Here is a 27279-nt window from a genome sequence, read left to right as displayed (position 1 = left end):
TTTTTTTTTAAGTAGGCTACAGTTTCACATGGCTTGCAAAAGAAATCTTTCTCCCTTTTTGTTTCCCACACCAATTGATTTATCATTTTGCTTGCAAGCAGACTTAGAATGTTAGGGCAGGAACACACTCACTTTTTTCTCGTAACTTTTTTGTTGCGGACCGAAACCAGTTGACTTGAATAAATTTTTCTGTGGTCTGAATGAAGCCAGCAACGTGGAAAAATCTTGCCATTCAGAGCCGTCTGAATGTACATTTCAGCCACACAGTAAGCTGTATTGGTAGGCAGTGGACTGCTAAATACAACCATTTTTCGCAGCAGAGAGTTAGACAGGTGATTAGCATAATTAGCACAGAGTAGGCTATACATATGGTAATGTTAAGTGTGTAAATGCCAGCTGCGGTGTAAAATTTATGTCAGGGGTCGACAGGGCTGTGCGAAAGTATTGTGTTACAGCTGCAGGTCAAAGCCTCCATTGCTTTAGCCCCTTTTCTCTTGTCGGTGAATGCGCTAAACAGAAGAGAAAGACAGAAATATAACAGATAAGGCTTTGATTGAACAGCCTGGTTCTGTGCAAGAGGGACTTCTCCTAAACCACGCGCCCCCCCCAAACTCCCCCAAAACTACACATGCAAAACAAAAGTCCCGCTCTTTCATTATAGATTTTATTTTGCATCATGCTAGCTATAAAAGTGTTGCAGTCTTTGAGTGATGTCATTACGATGGGATGAGGAGAATCTTGCTCGGGGGGAGGTGGGGGAAGTACAAGGTGGGTAATTATGCTTTAAAGAGCAAAAACAAACAAAAAAACCATTTAATTCACCTTCTTCTTTCTTCAATCCAACCCTCTTTTTTTTTTTTTTTTTTTTTTTTTTAATGTCTCTGTTACTTACTGCACTTAGGGGGGTAGGAATTAAATAGTCTTGAAGGTGACAGCATTAAATGTAATAAAATCTCAACAGTGCAACAATCTTGGAGCTGTATGACTGGTTTTAAACTAAGTGCCAGAAGTTCCTCTGTGGTTTTTGTGTGTGGGTTGCTACACTTATTCCCCAGGTTCCTCCCACCTCCTAAACCACTAAATTCGTTATAAATTAAAAATTACTAATACAGGTTTCTTGTTTTAAAGGAACGCAGCGTTGAAGGGTACAAATATTTTTAAGCATTTGAGGGGGAAATCGGTAAATCTTTTTGTTGCTGTAAACTGTTCATTCATATATTTCACTTGCAATTTCCTCCTTCCCCCACCCCCCCCGCCCCCCCCTTTGTATTTTTTGTAGCCGGCTATAAGGAGTGGTGGTGTTGACAGAATATAGTTCACACCACACTGACCTTGTGATGAAACTTCCTCACAGCCGCAGGGGGTCCTTATGAATCGGCCCCTAATCCAGCTAATCCCGCTCGCAACAAAATCGTGAAAGTGGCTCCCAGCGATGTGTGTTTCCCTGCGCAGATGCCGCGGCGAGGAGCGGCGTTGGGAGCGCACCAGCGCCTCGGGGCCGGGCGGCCTTTTGTGCTCGGGCCGGAGGGCGCCCCTGGGGCAGCGCTGGGGCTGGCGGCGGGGTCGGCTCCTGGCAGGGCTCCAGGTGGGACCCCGCCGTGTGTTCCCGCGGGACTGCCGGCTCCACTCGGCCTCCTCCCGCCCAGACCTTGGAGCTGCCGCCCAAGGTCCAGAGGGAGCGCGGAACTCCGCACTAGGCTCCGTAGTGAAAAACCACCAGCACGGTCACAGTGGCCCAAAGCAGAAAATAAAAGCCGTACTGATGGATGTGCTTGGCCATTTGTTTGGCTTTTTTCCCCGACCTTTCCTGCTTCAGCATAAACCTGGCCATATGGTCGCACGCTCAGAGTGTCTGACGGGAATCTCTGAGTGCATCCCGCACAAAGTGGGACGCACTCTGTCCTGCTCGGTGTCAATGGCATGGAGCGATGAAAAATGGGCCTCCTGACAGATGCAGCGCGGCCTCGGGAGCTGGTGGCCAGTAAGAAATATCGAGGTGGGGGAAGCTGTGACAGGCAGCAGGTTCGGTGCTGGGGGGAGCGCTGACCTGACCTGATTGTGTCCAACAGTGAGAGCAGTTCTGCTTCAGTGCAAAGCCATTCAGAAGGAAGCTGCTTAGGCAACAACAGATGGTAGAGCAAGCAGCTGGTAAGGAAAACTTGAAAGAGCTGTACCCTGCGTTGTAACGTGTTCATTCCTTTCATTTTTCTATGTTAATTTTGCCATCTCCTAAAAGTGCTATTTAGGAACTGATATCCTCTAGAAGGTTCTGGATGCTGTTTGCATCTGTTTGCATTGTTGTTTGCTGTTCCTTTAAAAAGATTGCATTCAAATTTTGTGCTACTCCGTGTACAGATGAAATTTGTGCTATCCCAGGAGTACAGATGAAAAGACCTAAAAATGATGTTTTTAACCACACAGGAAAACAATTACATATTTGAGGAAAGGGCACTGAGAGGTTAAATGAAAAGTTTGGCCTAGAGGAAAGCTGACTGCTGTGGAACAACACAGCAAATTGTTTGTAACATATTACCCAGCAGAAGTTCTTATTCTACCTAAAGTAACTTAAAGAAATTATATTCAGCTGTTTTGAAATCCTTAGCTTTAGACCTTGAAGGCCTTTGCATACCCTTCTCAGCAGCACTTCTCTAAACTTTGCCACTTTTGTGTATATAATTGAGGATTTTTGCTTGTTATGAAGCATGCTTGGCTGTTGTCTTAAACTACTGAAGAATAAAAATTCAGCTTGCTCCTCATGGGGTATATACCATTATGTGACCATAAACTGTTCAGAGAATTGCAATAATCTGTATTAACTGTTGAAGGCAGCCTCCTTGTTATCTAGGAAAAAGCAGAGTCTGAGACCCTTTTGCTACTATTCCTTTGCTACTTGAGCCATAAAATTCAGTGATTGGGCTTCTCCACTGAAAGCTATGGTTTAGTTGTGATGTGAAGGGACCATGTCTTTGGAAGGGAGTATAGTTTGCTCTCCATGCCCATTCATTCCTCAGTTTCTTTGCTGGGGTTGGTCAACAAGGATGCCTGTTGTGACAGTGCTGTTTTATAATGCGGACACCTGCCCCATAGGAAATGGACTGAGACCACCAACTCATTTCACATAAGTTAGCAAACAGCTGTCAGATGGTAAACAACTTGTGGTCACTATTGTTCCTGGCTGGATTAGGAACGGTGACCCAGAGGTGAACAGCTCATATCCTGTTACCAAGGACATGTGTCACAGCTCAGTAAGCAGCCACTGCATTTTATGTTAAATTGAAAAGTTTGAATTGTGATGTACCAGTTTTGTATATTATTGTGTATTTTAAAGCTCATTGCATGTTGGCTTTGCTTCTTTTTCCTTAAGTTTGTACCGCTTAATTTGTTCATTTTGGTGTGCTGATTTTTTTCCCTGCACTTTTCCACTCTCTCAGCCTAGACGGACACTAAGCAAGAAATCAAAATAACTCTCTTTCTTTAGCAATCTATCTGTTTTACCCAATCAAAAAGAATATTTTTCTGCCTATAGGCAATACAGATGTGTACATGCAAAACTGGATTTTTAGAAAGAAAAGGTTTTAGTTCCTAAAATTGCAGGGAAGGCTTCCCACTACAAGCAGCGGCAGCTGTGGTTGGGCTGTCTCCTGAGTATGCAGACAGCTTTGTGTCCTTGTCACAGCTCTAAACTTTATCACACTGTGACAGAATGAAAAGGCAACTTTGATGTGTGTTTTTATTTTTGCTATTCATAATCGTGTCAGCGTTAATGAAATTTGTGGCAGCAACACTGGAGCCATCCCCAGCACGTTTAAGGAGTGACTTAACTCATATCATATGATGTCTTGAGAGATAAAAAACAGCCTTTTGAAGTGCTTTGTTGTTGGGTATTTTTTTGTCAGCTTTTTTTTTTTTTGCATTTGTAGGTTTTTATCGCTGCCTCTTCTCACCTCCCCTCTGCCCCCCCCACTTCTTTAAAGCAAAAATGAAGAGTCTGGTGTTATCTTATTCTCAGTGTGATAGAGCTGGTTGATATGGTCATATTGCTTTTACATTATCCTATAGTCTTTGGCACTAAAGAGATATTGATACCAATATCTTCTCATTGGGATATGATGATGTTCTAGACGGTGTCCTTTTGTTAGACAGCATAACTGGGGAGAGGGATAAGAGCAGAGTGTCTATCTGTGTGTTGGGAAGGGAGATGGTAGGGTGCAGGCTGTTTTAACCTGGGTAGGCACAGCAGCTGCTGCATGTGTGCTATACAGATGAAGAAATGTGTATTCAGTGAATGCTGTGCAAGAAAACCTAGACAGACACAGCATGCAATTTCTGACTGCCTGTAGGGCAGTGCTCGCAGAGATCATGTCTGGTTACATGATTAATATGATATTTTTTTATTGAGCTGCTGCGCAGCCCGCTGAATGACCATGTAATCTCTTTAGACACTGATTGTTAACCACCGTGTTCTAGCTCTTGTAAGCTCACCATTTCTCAACAGATTTTATTTGGTAGCTCAGTTTCATTCACTTTCTGTGAAGCCTTTAGTTTTGCATTACGTTTTTATAACGTAATCCTGATGGATTTATGACAGGCATCCTTAGCACCATTAGATGTATCAGTGTTTCACAGCTAATACATTCAGAGATCAACCATATGAACCAATAGCAAATGTGGCTCTACAAGCAGGAGACGTTTTAAAAGTTTAAAGAAGTGGACATTCCAACCAATCTCATTTCTGCTACCAGCTAAACTTGGACTTCCAGAAGGTGTTTTGCACTTTCTCCCAGTAAATGGTTTTGCCTGTCAGGCCTAAAGAATGATAATTCGGAGGAAGGTGCTGTCTTCCCTGCTCTTCTGTCAGGATGCTGACTAAAACTGTCTGTGTGCAGAAAAACTATATTCTGTTGCTGACAAAGAGCAGCACCAGACAAGCTCAAACATCTGAGAGAACATGAAGACAGAACTCCCTAGAGAGCAACAGGAAGCTTTAAATCAAAAGGCCATTATTTTTCTGTGCCCAGTACGAGACAGGACAGTCTTCATATCTGCTGTAGAACTTCAGCTCTTTATATCAGTTTCTTTATAGGAGGTTTCAACCCTTTGTGAATAGTATTTGGCTGCTGTGGTTTTTTGCTCATGCGGTCTGTGTTCTTTATCAGTAAAAATGGAGATTGTCACTGGTGCCATTAGGAACTGCTTTCTGCCCTGAGGCATGTGTGACTGCTTGTGACTGTGGTACCAAGTTAGGATGGGGAAGCAGAACTGTGTCTCACTGGCCTTATGCACGTACCACTGTGATGGACTGAAACTAGCTTCATTGCTTAGTGTTTGAGTAGCACCTGTACACATGTGTTACAGAGATGCTCATGGGAACAGCATTCCATGAGGAAGTGGAGTAGAAGAAAGCCCATAATGGCAGTCAAAGCTGAGGGAGATGGGCTGTGCAGGGTGTTGGGGAGAGAGGTATGAAGTCCCTTTCTGGTTCCCATCCTGGCAGAGAGAGGGTGCTGAAGGGTGAGAAGGCAAGGTGGAGGCAGGATGTCTGTTCTCCATGTAAGTCTAGCATCTTTCTCTGTACACTGGTGCTTTTTGGGTTGGTTGGTGAAGGCTGAGACCCAGGTGAACACATTGGAATATTATTCAGTCTTTGTATGTGATCACTGAGTTGTAAGGGGTTTTTATTTCCTATACCTCCTGCTGTTGTGATTACAGGTATTGCAAAGGTTGCCTGCCTTGGCTATTGCCATAAAATAAGCACTGCAAGGGATAATTATCCATATGCCTGCTTTATCAAAAATGTCAGCATCTTTCAAAGACATAAAACAAAAGCATTGTTTGTGTGAGATGGCCATGACTATTAGAGGCATGATTCTGTTGCTTTGAGTTTTCACTGGCACAAGGTTGCTGAATTGCTCTAATGCTACCCATTAGAGCAATCCTGAAAAAAATTTTAAAAGTGGTGTTGCTCAAACAAAGCAGAACTGTGTCTTGCCCCTCAGGTGCTCAAATGGAAACACCTTGAGACCCATAATCTTCAAAAGGGAGGTTCCCCAGAAAATTGTTTGTGTACCCAAAATTTGTCTGAGAATTTAGGTTCCAAAACTAGTATGTATTTGTGGGACTGTTTTCTCAAGGTCTGTCCTCCACATTGGTAGGCGAACATTTTTATCGCAAAGGTTTCTCTCGGGAATGTTCTTTTTTAGAGAGAGCTTGCTGTCTAAGCTACTGGTTGCATGGTAGTGCACAAGGTAACTATTGAGTGGTTAATAGAGGTAATGTTCATGTCCAAGAAAAATAAAGAAACCTCAAGCTATGTGATGCAATTCCAGTAACCTGAAATGAAACATTGTAAGACACTCTGAAAAATAAGTATTTAATGCCTTCAGAGCCACTGGACAGTAAATTAATAAGCAGTGACTTCTGGCTATCCCTGATGGCTTGTTCTAGCATTGATTTCTAAGTGTGACAGAGGTCAAATTTACTCCTCAGGCTACTTGGTATGGAAGGGACTGCAGTGATGGATTCCATACTTCTTTGTCAACATGTTCATATAATGCCATGTAAATTTTCACTTAGGCTGTGAGAAAGGTGTAGATAAGACTGACATTCTGAATGGAATGAGCACATGAGCTGAATGACACGGGAACTTCAAAATGGATACTAAGTCAGTGGAAGGAAATGTGTCAAAAAATGTGCCAATGAAAACAATCACAGTCTTATTCTTACATCATTGAAGGGTGTATCAGTGTTATGCACCAGTCTTAGCACAAACTACCTTGACCTGCTTCCGTTCCAGTTGGTGGGGAGGCTCAGGAGGAGCAGCAGCTTGTTTCATGGTGTAGGATGCTGACTTGCTCAAGGCACATCTGGAGTGTTCCGGCAAAGAGCTAAGAGGGAAGCCTTTGGATATCAGAGAGGGTGGGGAGGAGGAAGACTCTTTCCTCTTCTCTGAAAAAAACCCCAGCTTTTTAACAATAACTAACCCTCAGCAGTAGAGATGCTCTCAGTTACACTGTTTCATGTTGAGCAATGGCCTTTGAATGCATCCTTGAGAATTAGAAACAGATACATTAAATGTGAAATAATGCCAGGACATTGGTGTTACTGCTTTGCTGTTTTTTGGGGGGTTTTTTTCCCCTTAAAAAAAAAAATTGTAGCTAAGTCACACGGATGGCATGGTAACTCATTTTTCATGGGCAGAAACCCATGACCCTGCTGGAAGGGTAGTGTAGAAGCCACTACACTGTCTTATCACCAGTCATGAGACTCTGCATTGACCTGTAACTTAAATCATCTTTTGATTAAGGGAATTCTTGCCACTAACTCAGCCCTCTATGTACCTAATCATAAGGAATCATGTAATAAAAGACTAGAATGCCATCAAGTGGCTTTTTGTATATCAAAAAAGGACAGTGATAAGTGAATTTTTTCATCAGAATATTAAAGTGAGATGGTTTTGTTTGTCTTTGATATGAAATAGAATTGGAAGTATGTATGCCATACATAAAATTTCTATTAGTAGCATTTTGAGTGTAAAATGTTGATGTTACCAAACAGAAGAAAACAGTCCATAAAGGAAAACCATGAAACACCAGCATTTTGTTCATTGATCATATTTTCCATTATATTGTTTGTCCTGTGGTGTGGAAATACTATCATGACAGCAATGCTTTTTTACAAGTGCAAGGAATGAAATCCTGCAGAATGTGTAAGTCTTGCAGGTAACAGATATATCCAGCGCAGCGCCTTTAGTATATTTCCATGACATTTTTAGTAATTTCTCTCCTAAGTTTTTGCACTACTTGTGGGTAATTGGAGGGTGGGGGGGGGAAACATGAGCAACAAGAGGCTTAATTTTAAAATAATGCCTGTTCAGCTAATTGTGCTGTTTGTGTAGGTTGAAGATATGTGAGTATGGCAGGCTCCATTGATCTTTGCAAACTTTTAATTGAAATAAATTGAAGCACAACTGGTAAAAACTTCCTTTTTTGGGGGGTTTTTTTTTGGTTTTTTTTTTTGGTTTGTTGGTTTGTTTTTTGGTTTTTGTTTGGTTTTTTTTTTTGTTTGGTTGGTTGGTTTTTTTTTTTGTATTTTCCTTCCCTTTTGCTCTCTTTTACTCCTTATATGTTGAAAGACCACTGATGCGTTCACTTGCTTCTGGTCTGTCCACATGTTTTAACGTAAGCTGGTTTTGCAGATGAAAATGCTGTCAATGTACACTTGTGATTTTTTTTTGTACCTGACTGCTACATTGTATAAAATATTTGCAATGTTTCGAGCTACTTTTACTATGTTTGGCGGAAGAAATGAGCATAAAGGACCGATCAAAGGAATAGTTAAATGGTGTAATGTCTTAAGTAGAATGTGAAGCAGATCTGCTGATGGGTTCTGGAATCTGTGCCCAGCTTCTTGGGTGGTTTTGCTACTCCTGGTTGAAAGTTAGAAAGGGAAAAAACAGCTTCTGTTCTGATGACTGACTTGCATGATGCAGTTTTGATTAGCTAGATCTGCCTTGTTCAGTGAAGTTAACATGGTTTGACAGGACCTTGATTAGGAAGCGATCATCTCTGTTGATAGTAAACAGTTGGTCACTTTCAGCAGAGGTGGGAATGATGCCCTTTGTCTTGCATGAAGTATGATTTGTTGGTTCAAGTTCTGGTTAAATTCAAAAGGAAAGTGTGGGTGGAATGGGAGAGAATATAGTGCCAGGAGTAGAAGTTTGTGGTAGACTCCCCAGTCCTCTTAACATTGGGGCTTTATTGTCTTGACTGGCATTGAGAGACAAAAGAGGGAGAGTCACTTTGTCTTTGAAGCACTTGCAGTGTAAAAGGTTGTGAAAGAAAGGTCTGGTTACAAGACACAGAGATTAGGATAACTCTGCTCCCTTATTTCTCATATTCCTGTAAGATGAATTAAAAATCCAAGTATCAAGGACTACTGATTGGTTGAATACCGTGGAAAGACAGCAGTGAGCATAAACCTGGGGCTGATGAATGAAAGTATTTTTAGAGTTTAAATCTTGATAAAAATTAGCAATAGCATTTTGTTACCATGCAAATGCAGTCTCAATGATAGTATGTTCTGTCCTGTCACTGTAGTAAGAGTGATGTTAAAAAGTTCTAAAGGGACTCTAGGTAAAAGTTTGTACTCTGATTTGTTTTGTTTTGCATACTGTGAGCTAGTCTCTGTTCCATGGTATAAAGGAGGTAATCCCACATGTGACAGGCTGAAAAAAAAATTGGGTGTGTTGTGGAAACACTTATTTCTTCAAAGAATCCTTGAACAAGAAATTAAGCAATCCTTCGTGCCAGAATGTCTGTATGGTTTAATTGTTGAGGGTCTCATTCTGACAGTTTTATGCATGCAGGGGCCCAGCTTCTTGCCTGGTGGTCGTTTTAGCCCCAGGGGTGTTACGGGTGGGTTGAGGGCCCAAGTGATTGAAAAAGTATGTCCCTGTTCAGGCTCAGGAATCTCATCTCCCACTCTGCCAACTGGTTATGGATCAGTCTTCTGTTATAAGACCTAGGAAGAAATAAATATATGTACTTAATTTCTGTTCACACTGTTGCAAGCTAAACTTGGCAGTAATTCAGATCACCAGTGTCAAGCTTACTAGGACTGAGAAAAATGTAACAAATTAGACCAGATCTGTAGCTTGGATTTACATTCTTGTCCTCCTCATCTGGATGTGGTCTTGATTCAGCTAATAGGCTGAATTAATTGACGTTGCCTCCCACATGCATTGGCTACAGAGACTACAGGGGAGGTTATATGAAGTCTATGAACTCTAGCTGGCTGGGGTTTTTGTGGAAGGGAGGACAGTTTTCCATTCTTATACAATGTTTTCTGGCAAGGCAAATTGTGTGTAGCTCCCTCTAGAGCCTGTCCACTCTGCAGTCTCCCTCTGCCTCTTTTTTTTTTTTTTTCCTTTTTCTTTTTTCCCCCACCATGTTTTAATACGGAGCACACCATTCTGCTCATGTGGGTTTAGAAACAGATGTTGCACATGAGCAATCTCCTGCATCACAGCCAGGTACTGGGCCACTGGAGTAAATTAGCTGTAGACAAACCTTTCTGGGATGCTCAAACTGCATCTCTTTATATGAACCTGCATTTTTTCTTTTTTTATTTAAGGCTGAAAGAAATACTTCTGCTCACTTACTCTTTCCCTCCCCCCACCCCCTTTCCTTTTTTTTTTATACCAAAGAGAAACATTTGCCTTCTGTCTTTGCCAAATTATTTAGTAGACAAGTGTAAATTAAAGCCATTCTCTTGAAATGTGCTTTTGGAGCAGACTACACACAAGTATAAGAAATTGTAACATAGCATTTCTTCTGGTCTGCTAGGTAAAGTTTTTCCTTTTTTCTTCCTCTTCTTTAATTTTTACACTTGGGATAGTGGTTATAATATAGGAAAAACAGAGGCTCCAGTTTATGCATCGATGTTTCAGCACAGTAGCACTAAAGGTGTTGTAATGAGGAATGTGGGGTTTTTTTCAGAGATACTAAAAGTTGTTCTTTGTTTTAGAGTTACACAGCGATCAGTTTGAGAAAGAATAGGCCCTGAACAGTCAGGGTTTTCTGACTAGAGGGTGTTCATCAAGAGAATGCAGAATAAGCAGGTACTGGCTAATACGCAGTCCTTAATATTTATCCATCAGTTGGTGGACGAGTGAGTCAGGAGTTAAATTACACACGGCAGAAGATTGGAGAAGAGGCCATGTTCAACCCCCAGCTCATGATCCAGACGCCACAGGAAGATGGTGCTAATGTACTAACAACAGAAGCACTCCGACAGCACCTTGAGTCTGCGCTTCAGGCCAGCAGAGTACATGTCTATATGTACAACAGGTGAGGGGAAAATCAAAAGTTTTCTTGATCGTATGTAGTAGCCGAAAAATGGGCTCGTGCTTTCCTCAGTGTGTTTTTAAATGGTTAGCACTTCCGAGCCTTTCCCTTGGGGCTGTGTTTTGATTTGAGTGTCCCTGGTTTCTGATAGCTTGATACTGTGGCATGATAGCTGTGATAAATTGGCATTTAACAAGTAATATGGGGGAAGTGGTGCTATGTGAGACATGCCACAGCATACAGCATTTCTTTAGGTAAAGGCATAATGTCTGTGATGTTAAATGTAGAACCTTATGGATAGGATTCATAACCCTGAAAATCCTTCCATACTAAGTTGAATTCACTTGCTGATGTCATAATGAGGTATATAATGGCTGTAAACAGTGGCAGAGGCTAGTGTTCTTCCAATAGTTTGTCTGTAAAGGGAAATGCAGATGTGTTGGAAATGTCAGCAGGTGGAATAAGAGCTGTTTAATAACATAGACAACAGACTGTGCCTTAAAGACTGTCTGTGGCCCCACACTGATGGTAGGCAGTTGTGTGTTGTGCAACAGAAAAATAATAATGGTGCACCCCAGGACATCAGGAAGGTACCAGCACAGGGCTAGGATGTCTCCCTGAAAAATGGTTCTGCCAGGGTTACTACTTACACAGTGACGTGCCTAGGAGTCCTGCCTGTGAGGCACAAAGCTCCCTCTCTTTCAGCAGATCTTTTCAGCACACCCAGCTGGTTCCTCCATGAGCTACTGCTACGGCGCCAATTATCCTTTACGCAGCTCCTGCCGAAGTCATTAGAAGCCATGGTAGTGGAAGTTGTAGTACAGCTGAAATAGGAAGGCAGGAATCTTAATGGTTTATTTTCCTCTGCCTGTCTTGGTCCGCTGACTATACTTGAGTCCTCTGAGCTGGAGGTGGCTTTTCTCTTACTGGTGTCATCAAATGATACCTTAAGTCACAAGCAGTCTTGTATAAATGAGACTGACAAAAATACAAAATGTATTTTGGTCCCATTAACACGTGTTGACTGGTCTGTGTGTACAAAAGCACCTCCCTTATTTTAAATGAGTTATACAGAAAATATGGAAACAACTGAAACAAAGAAAGGCTTTTTTTTTTTTTTGTGAGGTCTAATATATCTATTTTTAATAACATTTGCCGTACTCAATAATTTACTGCTTGAGGCCAGTGTGTGTATATGAGTCACAGCTTTAAACGTTACATTTTCAAAATTACTTCTCAGTAATTGTGCAAGAAGAAAATATTTGTCCTTCATATTTCTTACAGACAGTGGAAATTGGAACATTTATGTTACAAATCAGGAGAACTCATCACAGAAGCAGGTTACATGGACCAGGTATGTGTAGCAAGCTTTTAATTACAAGGTTTGTGTATTTTCACAATTCAGCTTGTGCTGCACTGATTGTATTCTCATGTGACTTTGTTTTTCCTCTTTCTGATTTTGACAGATCATAGAATATCTTTATCCTTGCTTAATTATCACTCCTTTGGACTGCTTCTGGGAGGGAGCAAAGCTACAGTCAGGAACTGCCTATCTATTGTAAGAATGTTTTTTTCATAACTTTCTGATCTGAATGTTTTAAATTGTATAACTGTGTACAGTATTTGTTTCATTTCCATTGTTTATTCAGATTCTGATTTAACAGGAAAAATAAAATATGAAGCGTAGTGTATCTGCATAAAAAATATCATGGATTTTTTTTTCATTTAACATAAGATTTACCTATTTCTGTGACATTATTTGTAAACCTCAATTTAAATCCTCTATTGTTTTTCCTGTGTTGCTAGCATGTGAATTAAAATGTAAATTCTGAGTTGGAGTTTAAGAATTTTATGCTTTGCCTTTTTTTTATCCCTGGAACAAAGTTGTTTCTGGTGGATTTTTTTTTTCCCCATAAAATACAAAAACATTGATTGGCTGGGAATTTTAGACCTAAGAAAATGTCTTGGGTTAATTCCCAAGTCTTCCTGAGGAATAAAGAACAAATCCTTTGCTTCAGAGACCATTAAAGAAACCATATAGTATCTTTTATGGATGGTTTCTCACAGTTTACGAGTGTGATATTAGATGCCCTGAGTTCTTTAAAGAGTTAATTGTTAATCTGTGCAGGCATTTTCTGTTAATTATGCAAGAGTTAGCATTTGAGTTATTGTTTCTGTCCTGGTTTGCATGTCTCTGCAAAAGCAATTTGCAATGGCCATCTCCTAACCTTTAGTGTACAGTTTTAGATGGGGAAATAAGGGGGTTTGTGTTTTCTGGTTGGGAGATTCAGAATAATGACTTAAGCCTGGTTAAGCAGATACAGTGTGGTTTGAACCACAGAATAAGGCAGTCAAAAGCCTTTCTGGTCTGTCAACATCACAAATTCAGAAGTGGGGGGTGGGAGACGTGACAGTGATAGTGGTGACAGCCATGGTAGCAGGAAGGCTTGATGGTTGATAGTCAAGCTGCCAGGGCATTTGAAGGAGCGCAGTATTGTTACAGATAAACAAAGATCAGTTATATTGATTGATTACATTTGCAAGATGATTATTAGACCAGCAAGAAGTAATCTGATACTATGAGAAAGGCTTTCTTTCCTCAGCCCCCTCTCTTCTGCCCCTTTCCCCTCCCCCCTAATTCTTTGAAGCAGCAGTTGGCTGCTTTTTTGTTATTTAGGTTCTTGATAATTTGTTTTGCTTTGTTTGTAAGTGAAAGTATTTTTAACCAGTTTTACAAGATAGCTTTGTAAGAACCAAGTATTTTTGTTCAAATTACAACTGGGCTTCAAGAAAAGTACATAAACAAATCTAATTAAAGCATGCCTTACATTTTATGAAACAACTTTACCAGAAAAAGTTTTAGCTCGTAGCAGAAAATAACTCAGTTATTTGTTCAAACATTAATTTTAAAGTATGTTTATTTCAGAACTTCTTTTGTCTGTTTTCTATGTGTCTTTTTCTCCTGGTTGCTCTTGCAGAGGGAAGCCTCCTTTGCAGTGGATCAACTTTGACCCCTTAGAATTCTTGGAAGAGTTAAAGAAAATAAACTACCAAGTGGAGAGCTGGGAAGAAATGCTGAATAAAGCGGAGGTTGGTCATGGTTATATGGATCGACCCTGCCTGAATCCTGCTGATCCCGATTGCCCAATCACAGCTCCCAATAAAAATTCCACCAAAGTAAGTTTGCTTGTCCTTGTGCATGTCTTTTCAAGGGAGGCTGGGGGGTGGGGAATGTTGAGGGGGAAGGTCAAACAGACTAGAAGAAAGTACCATTTTCTTCCAAGCTGTATATAGCTTGTATTCTTGCATGATGTCATTTTTCTGTTCCTGTTACCCACTGTTAGCTCACTGCCATGGATTTTGCCTTGTTGTGTGATGCAATGCTTAATCCTGAACGTTTAGAATGAAAGTACAGTTGTCAGCTGTTGCTGTGGCACTGCAGTGAGGTGACATTTCTGCAAACCAGTGCCTCAGAGAGACAATAGCCACTGCTGGAGCACAGCTGCTGCTGCACCCCCATGCCAGGCAGAAAAGCCTCTCCTCAAGTAGCGCCAGTTTTGTTGATTTTTTTTGTGATGAATTAGAAGTCATAAGCCTTGAATTTATGTTTCCCTTTATCAGTCACATTTGACTTTGGAGAAATTGCCATTTGGTCAACAAGGTGATTTCTTAGCTTGATTTGTTGAATGCCTTTCTTCTAATAGACTACCTAGAAGGCTTTAATATCCATGATTCTAGTTCACTGGGTGCTGAATTAAGGTATGAATTTATAAAGTTATGAAACCTGTTAACTGCTTCTTTATAACTTTTTCTAGCCTCTTGATGTAGCCCTTGTTTTGAGCGGTGGATGCTATGGACTATCAAGAAAATACATGCATTGGCAGGAGGAGCTGATTATAGGTGGTACAGTCAAGAACAGTTCTGGTAAACTTGTCAGGTAAAAAAAATATTTAAAGAAAATGTCAGTTTTAATTTGTTAGGATTCATTTTTTGGGACACATTAGGAGGATGATGCAAACTCTATTGCCCTTCACATGTATTATAAATTTCGCTTCAGGGTGACACATCTCGAGGGAGCAGAATTTAAAAGAATGCTTTGGCTGTTGTTTAAATATAAGGGGGTGTCATCATTTCCTGCTTCTCATCTCAGAATGATGGTGTATGTCAGTCAGAAAGAAACATTTTTACTGGCAGCTATGTTGTTTAGAATGTATGTATAAAGCATTGAACAGTGTGTAAAGCACTGAACACCTTTGATCACATTTTGAAATATGATCAAAGGAAAAAAGAAGGAAAATACTGCGAGTAATGTACTAACTCATTTGACTTCTCTCAGAATTCCAGAATATCCACTGAATTTTTTATTCAGGGACAACACAGAGAATGGTCTATTTTCATTCCCTGTATTGTTAATACAGCTTTGAGTAGTAAAACAAACTCAAACCCTTTGTTTTTGGCTTCTGAATGAAGACATAGAACACTGGACTTGTGGGGGAATCAAATGTGTAATTTACTGCTCTGGAAAATGCAGGCCATACTAAACAAAATGAAGCATAATTTTTCTCCAGAGAACTTTTAGCCTTTTTAGCCTTCACACAATACATTGGTACGTCTCTCAAGAAAGAGCCAAGTGAGACACTTCTACTTAAAAAGAAAATGCTTCCTTCTCTTACTAATTAATGGTTCCTTTTTATTATTAACTAATAAGAGCTTCTGAAATTGTTGGTTGGCGTTGCATACTGTGGAAATTCAGGATGGATTGCCTTTGTGTATTCCCCATAGTTTATTGGGCATGAGGAGTTTAATCTACTACTTCTCTCCAAGGGGTAAAAAAGACCAAGGTCTTCAAATGACATTTTGCCAGCATTTAGAAGACCTCATAGAAATAACTGTTACTGTGGCATCCTCACAGCAATCTGTCTTATCAAGCGTGAACTTTAGAACAGATTTGTAGGGTTATATTCTTTTCTCCTGAAACTAATCCTACTGAAAATAATGTCAAGACTCTTATTAACTTTAGTGAAAACAGATTTAGCCTCAATACTTGCATGGAGCAGTACAACTGCATCAGATACACAGTAGAATAATTATACTCTGTACAATTTTAATACAAGCAAGTGCCCTATAAAATTAAGAACTCAAGCAAGCTCCTGTTAGAATTGCATTTGGGATGTTACGCCATGAAAATATTGTCCTGAAAATGCTCATTTTATGCCTGTTTCTCCTCTCTCTTCTCTCCATGTCACAGCGCCCAGGCTTTGCAAACCATGTTTCAGTTAATGACCCCTAAGCAAATGTATGAGCATTTCAAGGGGTATGAATATGTTTCACATATCAACTGGAACGAGGACAAGGCAGCAGCAATTCTGGAAGCCTGGCAGAGGATGTATGTTGAGGTAAAATTGAAAACAACTTAGATGCTATACTATAAAGTCCTACTAAGATCCACTGCCTACTTTTTATAGTATTTCCTTACGGAATATGCTTAAACCAGAACTGAGTCATTGCCTCCCTGTTTGTAAGAGTTCTTTTGGTGGTTTTTTGGTTGTATTTTTGGCTTGGGTTTTTTTTTTTTCCCTTTTTTTTTTGCTGCCTTTTTAAAAATTTTTTCCAGTAAGAAGCTGCTTGGTTATTCCTATATGAGAAGCCCTGAAAGTTTTACTTTTTGCTGCCTGGGACAATTTTGTTTAGCTGGGGCTAAGAAAAAAACCAAAGAGCTAGCTGGAATTTAAAAGCTTTTGGTTGGTCTGATTATTCTAAAGGTGTCTGGAAAACATTTGCCACCCGTGGGCTGCTCCCTCAGCAGCAGGCCAGGTGAGGAGGCTGTGTGACAATGCCTGCCCTCTGCATCCCAAACCCTGCGCTGTTTCTGACCTCTGCAAAAGGCCAGGCAGCGAGGGGCCAAGAGATGGTACTGGTACTGGGTTGTGGAGTTACAGGAAGGGGCTCAAGTTAAGTGTTTGTAATGAGCTGGGCGTGCAGTAGGCTTTCCTGAAGGGTGAAAGTTCCGTCTCATAATCAGCAGATTGCCCGAAAAAAAATGAGGAAACACCTCAGTGTTGTATAGCATCACTGTAATGTTTGTGTAGAGCATGGGCTTTAGCAGGAACACTAAGGCAAAAAGACTGGATTTCAGATGTGTGCTGTAGAAGATGGTAATGACTTTTTTTGACTAAATGACTAAAATAAAACTAAAAAATTCTTTATTCGCGCAAAAGTTTTATTTTTCTTTTCATAGGTTGTTCATCAAAGTGTTGCACAAAACTCTACTCAGAAGGTGCTTTCCTTCACTACCACCACCCTGGATGACATCTTGAAGTCATTTTCTGATGTCAGTGCCATTCGAGTAGCTAGTGGCTACTTACTAATGGTAATAAAATAAATCTATTTAATTTTCTTTGGTAGTAGAACAAGGCTTTAAAATATATTTTATTGCTACCAGTTTGTCATCCAGAGAATTTTACAAATATTTAAATAAAACCCACAGTTTGTAAACTTTACCTCAGGGTTCTTACCTGTTCCACTTTGTAACCTCTGTGACTTGTCTATTCTGATTAAAAACTGTGTAAGGATCTGTAGGTGGGTGGGGAGAGACAGCTGACAGAGAAGGATCCATTCTAATATTTTGGTTTTTTTCCCCCAAATTCCCCTCCCTGCCTCCTCTCCTTAGCTTGCCTATGCCTGTTTAACGATGCTGCGGTGGGACTGTGCCAAGTCTCAGGGTGCTGTGGGGCTGGCAGGAGTCTTGTTGGTTGCACTCTCTGTGGCTGCAGGATTGGGCCTGTGCTCGTTGATTGGAATTTCCTTTAATGCTGCCACAACTCAGGTATTTAGAAGACACAAGTCTGCTGTTAAATTGCAAGTGCTCTGTTAATGAATGAACAAAAGTGAATCTTTGAGAAATAAAGTACTGGAAAAATACCTTGGCTCTAGATTTTTACTTGTGCCATTTTCCTATTTCCTAGCTTAGGCTGTGATAAATTAAATTATCATGCTGACAAGTGATAATGAAGAAAAAAATGGGTATTATGTAGTCTGTATAATTCTTGTTTGGTTTTTCTGCGTCCCAATACAAGTGGAGGGAGGCATCCTAAGTACCTTAGTAGTTGCAGATTTTTTTACATCTGGAATATACCAGGATGTTCAAGTTCTGAAAATATTTGGATTGTAACTTGAATTATTATCAGATATTTGTCTATCCAGAACTTGAATTACTTCTGGTGAGAATTTGTACCTGTTAATGGTATTTTTTAAATTCCTCAGCTACATTCCAGAATAAAAGTTAAGACCTGTATTGCATCCTTTCCATTTTCATTTTACCCTTGGATTTGTGCGTAGAGTGTAATATAAAAGTTGCTATAATTAGCCATTTAATGGCTAGCTGCATGGCAGATCGTAACACAATATATTTGGGTTTTGTTTTGTTTCTTCCCCAAGGTTTTGCCTTTTCTTGCTCTTGGAGTTGGTGTAGATGATGTTTTCCTTCTGGCACATGCATTTAGTGAAACAGGACAGAATAAGAGAATTCCGTTTGAGGTAATTACAAAATGGACATTTGTGGGAAAACAAAACAAAAAGTTTCATATAGGAACAGTGGAGTTGGTTTTTTTTAATAGCTTTTCCTGGGGTCTAGAAATTCTTATTTCTATCAAAATAGGAAATTATAGTAATACATATGGTCCTAGGACATTTTTGAATGTACAGATTCTTGTTTCTTTTTTTTTTTTTTTTGTAGTGTCTTAGGTTTATTTTCTATTGAAATTTGAATTTATAACCATTTGCATGAAGACAGACTTCCATAATCCAAATTCTGCCAAAAATTTCAGTAAAAGTTAATACAAATCTAGGAAGAAACTCATATAGATGTCTTGACAATGAGATGACAAAATAATTTTAATAAGAACACATAGAGTAGAAGAGATAAATAAGGGGGAAAGAGAGGGAAGACAGCTACCTTTCCTTTTTTTTTTTTTTTCCTAATGGCCCTAAAATTGAGTTATTTTCTGTATTTTCTCTTTTTTTTAATTTTCCAAAGTTTATAATTGACCTCGACATTTCAAAGCATAACACATATCGAATAGGAAGTCTAAGGTGTCATCAGTTTTATGACCCTTTATTAATATTTTTATTCTTGGTCCAAATTTTCACATCCAAAGTACATCTCATTTAAAGCTAGTGTATATTTGCTGATTTTGTTTTGTATGAGCAGTCTTCCATGTGTTCTCTCCAGCTGGTTTTGTATGCAGGCAGTGCAACCTCACTCTATAATCTCTGCCTGCTTCATAATAGCCTGTTGGGTTAGGAAAGGGTCATGTGTTTATCTTGATTTCTTGGTAGGTTTTGTGTGTGGTCCCTAGACTTGGTGGAGTTCTTTTTGTTTGTTTTGTTACATATTTGTTCAAGATGTGTGGCTATGTCATGCCTCTGTGCTGTTAATACATGCTTATTTTGTCTGAAAAATGAGGACGCCGAGTGATTCCACTGGTAAAAATTAAAACCTTCTCAACAGCAGATTGAGATGTACTTGATATATTGTCAGTACCCATTTAGTTTTGTGTTCTGAAGCTAGAATCAATTCTAATCATGTCTTCTGCCCTCAAAAACTTGAGCACTTCATCTGTGTTCCTACTGAACAGTAAACTTGGTATATAGTTTTCTTGCATACTCTGAATTTATATTCAGAATTTAGTTGTAATAATTTTTCACTGCTACTGTGTTACATCTGTAGGATCACCCCTTCATTTGCAGGACATCACCTTATTCACTTGACTTTTAAGATGCATCCTTTGTTTTGCAGGACAGAACAGGTGAATGTCTGAAGCGAACAGGAGCAAGCGTAGCCCTGACATCTATCAGCAACGTTACTGCTTTCTTTATGGCTGCCTTGATTCCAATTCCGGCTTTAAGAGCATTTTCACTCCAAGTAAGTTTATACCCTGTTTTGTTAGCTCTGATGCCCTGTGGAAGTGTGATGATGGTACTTTAGTGGGGGCACTGAAGCCTGATTTTGGTGCTCCAGTGGTTCACTGAGTCAGAGCCTCGCTGCAACAGCACCACAGACCTGGGCAGTAACAACTGCTGCCTGCTCTCCGTTCTCCTGCTCCTCTTCTCAGGCACAGAGTCTCTCACATCCTGCTAGCAGGTGAAAGAATACTCTGTCCCACCACAGCTGGGCTGAATGCAAAACCCAGGCTACATGTAACTAAGAAGAAACAAGCTCCCAGATGGATTTGTGCTCTAAAATCAAGAGGAGTAGGCTGTGTGTAGGAGTGTGTACTGTAATGTTTCTCAGCAGCAATCCTTTCATTCATGTTTGTCCAGTTGCTGCTCTTAAAAACTACAATGACAGTAGTACATATGAATTTGTAATTTTAATAATTACTGTAGCACTTTTTACTGCCTTACTCACAGCAATTTTAACAAACTTGGAGGAAACTTTGTAATTATGTCTTGAGGATGGATACAAAGAAAATGTGAATTTTATGTGCTGAACTGTGCATTGCTTGCTCTGCCTTCCTCTGTCTTCTTGTGTTTGTTTGCGATAATATACCTTCATAAATATGAAATATTTATGATATTGGAGAAGGATTTCTTCTAAAAGTGAAGACTGAAGAAAGATTTGAAAGTTTCTCCCCGACACAAGCAATTTATAGCACTACAGACCACTGTAGTATTTCAGTAGTTATTTTTCTTCTTCTCTGGCCTGGTTCTCCATTGATTTTTATTCTCATTGAGCCCTTGGCTACCCAGAGGAAGCAGGGCTGCAATTTTTCCTAACACATGTGGCAATTATTGCTGTTCTCAGAGATTTAAGTATGCCTTCATTAAACTGTAAAATGGTAAACTGTTTGTGATTGCAATTATGTTGCTAGTAATACAGAATCTGAAAAATACAAAAGCTAAAACCTGAGGCATTAATAATTTGTTCACATTTCCTTCTCAACAGACAATTTGATAGAGAATAATAGAGAATGTAAAGGCCTCATTGGTTTTCTTTATCATTTAGCAGATGCTTGTGGCAACTAAACCTAGATGTTTAGCCTTGAATGGTTAGCAGTGTTTAGCTCTGCTGATTTGCCAAAACCTAGATGTCTCTTCTTACAGACCATATGATAGTGAATTGTTTTATTTTATAGAATCACAGAATAGCTTGAGTTGTAACAGAGCTTTTGAAGGTCATCTAGCCCAGCCCTGTCCCCTACACCCTGAGCAGGGACATCTTTAACTAGATTTCTCCGGGCAACTTGATCCAATGTTTTCCTGTATTCCAAATTTTTAAAAACCACTTCTTTCTTATATCTAATTGAAATCTACCATCTTTCAGTTTAAAGTCATTGCTCTTGTTTTGTCACTACATGCCCTTCTGAAAAGTCCCTCTCCAGCCTCCTTGTAGCCCCCCTTTAGGTACTGGGAGGCTGCTGTAAGGTCCCTCCAGAAATTTCTCTTCTCCAGGCTGAATAATCCAAATTCTCTCAGCCTTTTATCACAGGAGAGGAGGTGTTCAATCCCTCGAATCACCTTTGTGACCCTTTTCTGGACTCACTCCAACAGTGTCCTCCCTGTGCTGGGACCCCAGAGCTGGATGCAGGTTCCAGGTGGGCTCTGACCAGAGCAGAGCAGAGGGGCAGAATCCCCTCCCTGGCCCTGCTGCCCACGCTGCTCTGGATGCAGCCCAGGACACGTTTGGCTCTCTGGGCTGGCTGTGCCCATGGCTGGGTCATGTCCAGCCTCTCACCCACCAGCACCCCCAAGTCCTTCTCACAGGGCTGCTCTCCATCTGTTCATCCCCCAGCCTGGGCTGATACCGGGATATCAGGTATCAGCCCAGGCTGATATCAGGTACAAGGGCAGGTGCAGGACCATGCACTTGGCTTTGTTGAACCTCATGATATTTGCATGGTAAAGACTAATTTTTATACGTGAAATACTTTTGGTAGTATATCACTTCTTCCACTGGAAGAAGTTATTTATGTCTCCTAAGTCTGTGTCTCAGTTTCAAATATCTGACAGGTACCTTCAGCAGCTAACAGAATACTGGAGGTCATCAGACTAGTACCTGCTTTACAGAAGTTACATCAGCCTAAATGCATTTCATAAAGGAGTATTCAACACAAATTGTTGTAATCCCACTGCTCAGCTGTTGAGTGTGGGACATCAGTATTAATTCTCTCCTATATGATCAAATTTTGCTCATTTTTTTTACTAATTTTCACTCTTCAACGTTGGAATGTGACAGGTTGTCTTTGGAACATATGTGGAGACAACAGCTGTAATTGGTAGTATAATCGGTTAACTTACTGATTATAATTCATTTTTGCCTACTGCTGTGCTACAGACTGAGTCACTGAAAGTTTAAAATAAAGTCTGCAGAGCAAAATGACAAACAAAAAGTTTCCAGTGAGATTTCAACATTCTGTATTGTATGTACATGTTGCTATTATTCAGAATAAAAACATCGTCTTTTATAAGGCAGTGATTAATATGGAATTTGTGTAGGAACCCACATGAGTGTCCAGAAATTTGGGGTTCAATTACTCAAACTTTTCTCACTTGGTAATTTGTCTTTGCTGGAACACAGTAGCCCTGTATACATATATAAGGGGTGAAACGTGCAAAGGAGGAGCAGTGGGAGACTTATATTCATTGATGTCAGAGCTACATATATGACTGATACACTTATAAGTTAGCAACCACTAAAATGAAATCCTTTTGTTGTTAGGAAAAAACATCTATTAGTTGCTTTGCTTAGCTTCACCAGGTAAAATCAGGTGATACTTTGATCTCAGCACTTGGAATCAGAGAACCATGGCAGTTTTGGTGGGGGGTGTGTATTTTTGTATTTCGTTATTTACCGTCTCCTTCCTCCCTCTTCCTCTTACTCAGACTTGTTTAAACAAGAAGTCCTTGCTGTCTTTGATGGTTTTCTAGCAAAACTTAAAAAGCAATAAAATACTGCTGCATTTACTTTTCACAGATACTACCATCCTTTCATCTAGATAATGAATTTTTAACAGAGGGGCTTGAAAAAGAAGGATTGCTCTTGACCTTGTTTTGCTCTTCATTCACTTTTCTTAAGACATTACAAGGTAATTGTCAACCTTTGCATAATTTTGAGGCCCAGTATTGGTAAAATAACCTGGTGGTGAGGGAGAATAAATTATTTCCTGCATCTGTAAGATAAACTTCTAGTTAGAAACTCATGTTATGCACATCAGTGCCTTCTTCTGTCTCAGCTTCTGTCATATTCTGCCAGCTAAAGCAGTTCATTAATACCTCTGAGTTGTTTATTTACTTTATGGAACTCAAACAGTTCAAGTCTGATGCTGTCTTAAGAGTCTGCTACGGTTAGCTCTTTCCAAAACTTAAAAAGTGGAATTTAGTTCTTTTGAAAGTGAGATCTTTGAAGTTAATTACATGCACAAGTAGGGACTGTTTTAGCTCTTTCCCTGTTCTAATTTTTTTTTTGTTTGTTAATCTTATTAACCCCTTATTTAAGCAGTTTTAGGGCTTTGAGATTGCTGAATATGACCTAAATACTCAGTCATAAGAATCGTCTCTAAGAGTGCTCAAGACTCTGAAGGAGTGGCTCCTGAATTTTCAGATGTATTTTGTTTCTTAAAATATTGGTGAAGGAAGAGGTTATTGGAGAAATCCACTGAAAGTCTTGAAGCTTACAATAGGAATGTCTTAAACATAGCCCTTTGTTTTGAGTATAAGTGAAGGAAGTCATGGTGGAGTCTAACTACTTCTGGTCTGTATTATTTTTTAAGGCAGACTGTTCAGAGACTGTCACACAGTAAATTCTGCCCAGGAAAGATAAGGTAAAAAAATTATCAACCTCTTCTTTCTTACATCAGAAGCTTCCTTCCCTAACAGCAGAGGAGTGGTGTGGATCCACTAGTGAACAGAGGTGAAACTTTTCCCAAGAAGTGTTAGAAATAACTTTTTCCCTCACCACAAGAAGGACAAGTTTTTTTTCCTAAATGTAGAAGTCCATTACCAGGTGGCAGTGGTGGATTTCTGGAGGGAAAGAATGTATGCTTTTAAGCTCATTCCATTGTCTTACTCTGGTTCGTCTCCCAACTTTATCCACACCATTTACCTTTCCCTGCCCCTGACATGAGAATTTAACAAGCAGAAGTAAAGCCTGAGGGAAAAGGGGGCAGGGGATGAGGCTCTGAGCCTGTACCATATCAGGAGGGAGTTGCAGATAGAGAGCAGTAGGGTGGAAGTTTTCCTGACAGACCTCCTCATCTGTTCATCACCTCTGGCTATGCAGCACACCCGGTCTCCTTGGGTGGGCTGCCAGGAATGGCACATAGCAGCACATACTTCAGCGGGGCCCCAGCACATACCTACCAGCCTGGCTCCCTGCTCCCTTGCTGCCTCCAGCACAGACTGCCATTCTTCTGTCTCCATTAACAGTTGCAGCAGCAATAATATTTTTAAGCTGTGCATTATGAAAAGATGCAAAAACCGTAGCATGTTTCTCAGGAAGTGACCAATATAATTTTTTTTCTGATTAATGGAATTTTTTTACTGCTCTCTGATCTCATTTCACTGAATGCCTTCATTTTACACCCTTGAGTAGGTCCCATTTTATTCCTTCTGGACTAATCTTTCATTGATTTCCCAAGGAAAAGGTCTGAGGCCTTTTTCTCTCCTGTTTGACCACTGGTCTCCAAAGGTGTGAGAGAAGATTCCTTGTTCTCAGAAATCCTAAGCATGTTTTCAGCCTGGGTGCTGCTTGTGCTTGGGAAGCTCAGCTGCCACAGTTCCTTGTTGCTTTTACAGATTGTGGCTGTTGTCAGGATCTCACTCCTCGTACTTTCCTATTCCGCAGCGTTGTGTATATGAATGGCATTGGGAGGGCAGGAGTGGCAGATGCATCAAGTCAGGGACTGAATCACTCCTCAGTAATTCATCCTTTCCTCTCCTTATCAAGTCAGAGGGTGGGGTTTCTTTGATGGGACAACATATTAGAATTCACACAAGAACCTATTCAGTTGTGAAAGCTGACAACAGTTAATCCTTGTAATGCTGAGTTAAGGTGGGTGAGATAGAGTGTGCAATATATAGGTTGTGCAATATTAAGCTCTAGGAATCTGTTGAAGTTAAAATCAGAACAGAGACTGCTTGGAAATATTTTACTTGCAGGGTAGTTAGTCCATCAGCACTAGGATGGCACAGTGGAAAATCTAGTTGTTCTAAAAAGAGATGTAAGTAGGCAGATTTACTGTGTGTTGTTGGATTGGTTTTGATGCTTCCTAAAAACATCAAATGTCAGTATAACTAACTTTAATGGCATCTCTACCACACAGTTAAGTATTAGTTTTCAGATTCAGTAATATTGGCGATTCAAGGATGTTGGGGTCTAGAAAGGGAACTGATATGGCGTGAAGTATTTGCAGTATATAGAGCAGAAACAGAGGACTTCTGTTAGTTTTTCAGCCATGCTGAGAGGAGTAAGAATTATTGACTCAGACCTCAGCTATTTTTTCCAAATCTCAGTAAATCTTAGCTGATCCTTGATATAAGATCTTGGTTAGGCACAACTAATTATTCATGTTATATGGGTGATTCAAGCTTTTTTTGGTTTAGCACCAGCAAAGAAAGCAAAGTTGTAAGAACGAAGTCCAACAAACACCTTTCTTTCAACAGCAGCCATTTGTTTTTCTGACAGATTGAATTAATTCTAGAGCAGATCAAAAGCAAATCACTTAATTTTAAAGTATTGGCTATGACCTTGCATACCTTTCTGTGTGAATATTTATAAATAGTCAAATAATCATTGGATCTTTTCTCGCAAAGATGACTAAATACTAATTTGACTTCAAGTACCGGGTAAATTCTGGTTTAGTAGCCATGTCTGCAGACAACCAGCAGTACTAAAATCTTACTTTGAGCAGGCTGGAGACCAGGAAAGAGAAACAGCAATAAAACCAGCTTTTGCATGCAGTATATTTATGATTGAAATTACTAGAAAATATTTCCATAACTAGTTGATTCTGTCATTTTAAGAACAGTAAAAAAAAATCTAAGCTTTTTATCATAGTCTATTTAAAAACCATAAAAATCATTCAGGCTGTTATCACTTTGATTTTTGCAGATAAATTTAAGCAATGTATATAATTTAATTGAAAAGCAACTCAAGAATTTTTAAAACATGGATTTTGGATATCACATTGTTCGTACTGCCAGTTTTGAGGTCTAATCTCTCAAGATCAAAAGAAACCATATATTTCTTTTGGGAAAAAAGACATCACATTTATATTGGGTCATTTATGTAGCCCAACTTTTGTTCTTCTTTAAGACTGTATTAACCAAGTAGTCATTATTTCAGAAGTTACAGGTGGAGGCACTTGATAGTTTATATACAGATAGCTTAACATGAAACTGGGCTACTATTGAGATAACTGCTGGTTACCAAATGAGTAAAGCATAAGGCTTTCAAAGGGTTTTTTTCTTTTCATTGGTTGGTGGCTGAACAATGTTTTTTCCCAGTGTTTCTCCTACCCTTACAACTGTCTTCCAGTTCCCAGTGCCCAGCTTTTCTTTGTGATGGGTAGGGCTCCTAGCAATTCTGCATTACAAATAAATGCTATCAATAATAATGATAGATGCTGCACCACATATGTTTATGGAAATTCTCTGGGAATCTCTGTGTGGGAAAGGGTTTGGAGTATGGTTTGAAAGGGGGTGGGCGGGGAGGTTGTTTTTTTCATTATGTGATACTTGCTTTACAAATTAAATCAAGTATTCTTGTTCCAATTTAAGCCTCATTTTGGTAGACTGGCTCATTGTTAAACACAGGCATATTAATACATATATTTTCTGTGTGGTGTTCATTTAATTTTGATTGTACTTTAAAAATAATCCCTGATAAACTCAAAATATCGCTCTTTCTTGGCTAAACTTTTGAGTAAGACTATCAAGTGCACAGTATTTCACTAAAGTGATCTGTTTTCTTAAAATTTACTGAGGTCTTATTTTCTGATTTAATAACATGCTTCAATATTATTGTGATACTTAAATTGCTTCAGATCCCATAAATGGAAGACCTTTGGTTCTAGTTTCAGGTGTTCCATTTTATTTTGCTTTGAGACTCTAAATATGTCAGTATTTATGTAAAAATATGATTACTGAGTCAACAGACTGTTTTTCCTCTTTAAAAATAACCACCATATATCCAGGCAAGAATGTATTATGATATTACAAAGTTGAAAATTAAATTAAGTTGATTCACCACAATAATCCTACCATAATGAACGGGAGTGTAAATATATATCTCTCAGTTTGCTCCGGCAAAAGCTTGAAAGCATCAGATGGATTGCAATGGTAAATGGGGATGAGAATTTAAAGGGATTTTTATGCCTTGTAAAGCCGATGCCCTAAATGAAGTTTAGCAGCATTATTTATCCTGTGATTGTCTCTA

At 39.6% G+C, this 27279-nt stretch overlaps 1 protein-coding gene across 1 annotated transcript in view; it reads left to right on the top strand.

The window, feature by feature from the left end:
- The window catches only part of PTCH1 (patched 1), a 65038-nt gene that overhangs the window by 13621 nt on the left and 24138 nt on the right, over nt 1-27279 (top strand). The window contains exons 3-12 of the mRNA XM_084225096.1: nt 10658-10847; nt 12129-12198; nt 12311-12402; nt 13823-14021; nt 14660-14781; nt 16093-16240; nt 17083-17214; nt 17515-17670; nt 18282-18380; nt 19642-19767. Coding sequence (XP_084081222.1) covers nt 10658-10847; nt 12129-12198; nt 12311-12402; nt 13823-14021; nt 14660-14781; nt 16093-16240; nt 17083-17214; nt 17515-17670; nt 18282-18380; nt 19642-19767 — 1334 coding nt within the window. The remainder of the gene's footprint in view (nt 1-10657; nt 10848-12128; nt 12199-12310; nt 12403-13822; nt 14022-14659; nt 14782-16092; nt 16241-17082; nt 17215-17514; nt 17671-18281; nt 18381-19641; nt 19768-27279) is intronic.

This window comes from Fringilla coelebs, assembly GCF_963513975.1.
Source record: "Fringilla coelebs genome assembly, chromosome: Z".
In the NCBI taxonomy this organism is placed as follows: Eukaryota; Metazoa; Chordata; class Aves; order Passeriformes; family Fringillidae; genus Fringilla; species Fringilla coelebs.
Note: the sequence above shows the minus strand (reverse complement) of the source record. Positions and strands in the feature narration are given on the sequence as shown.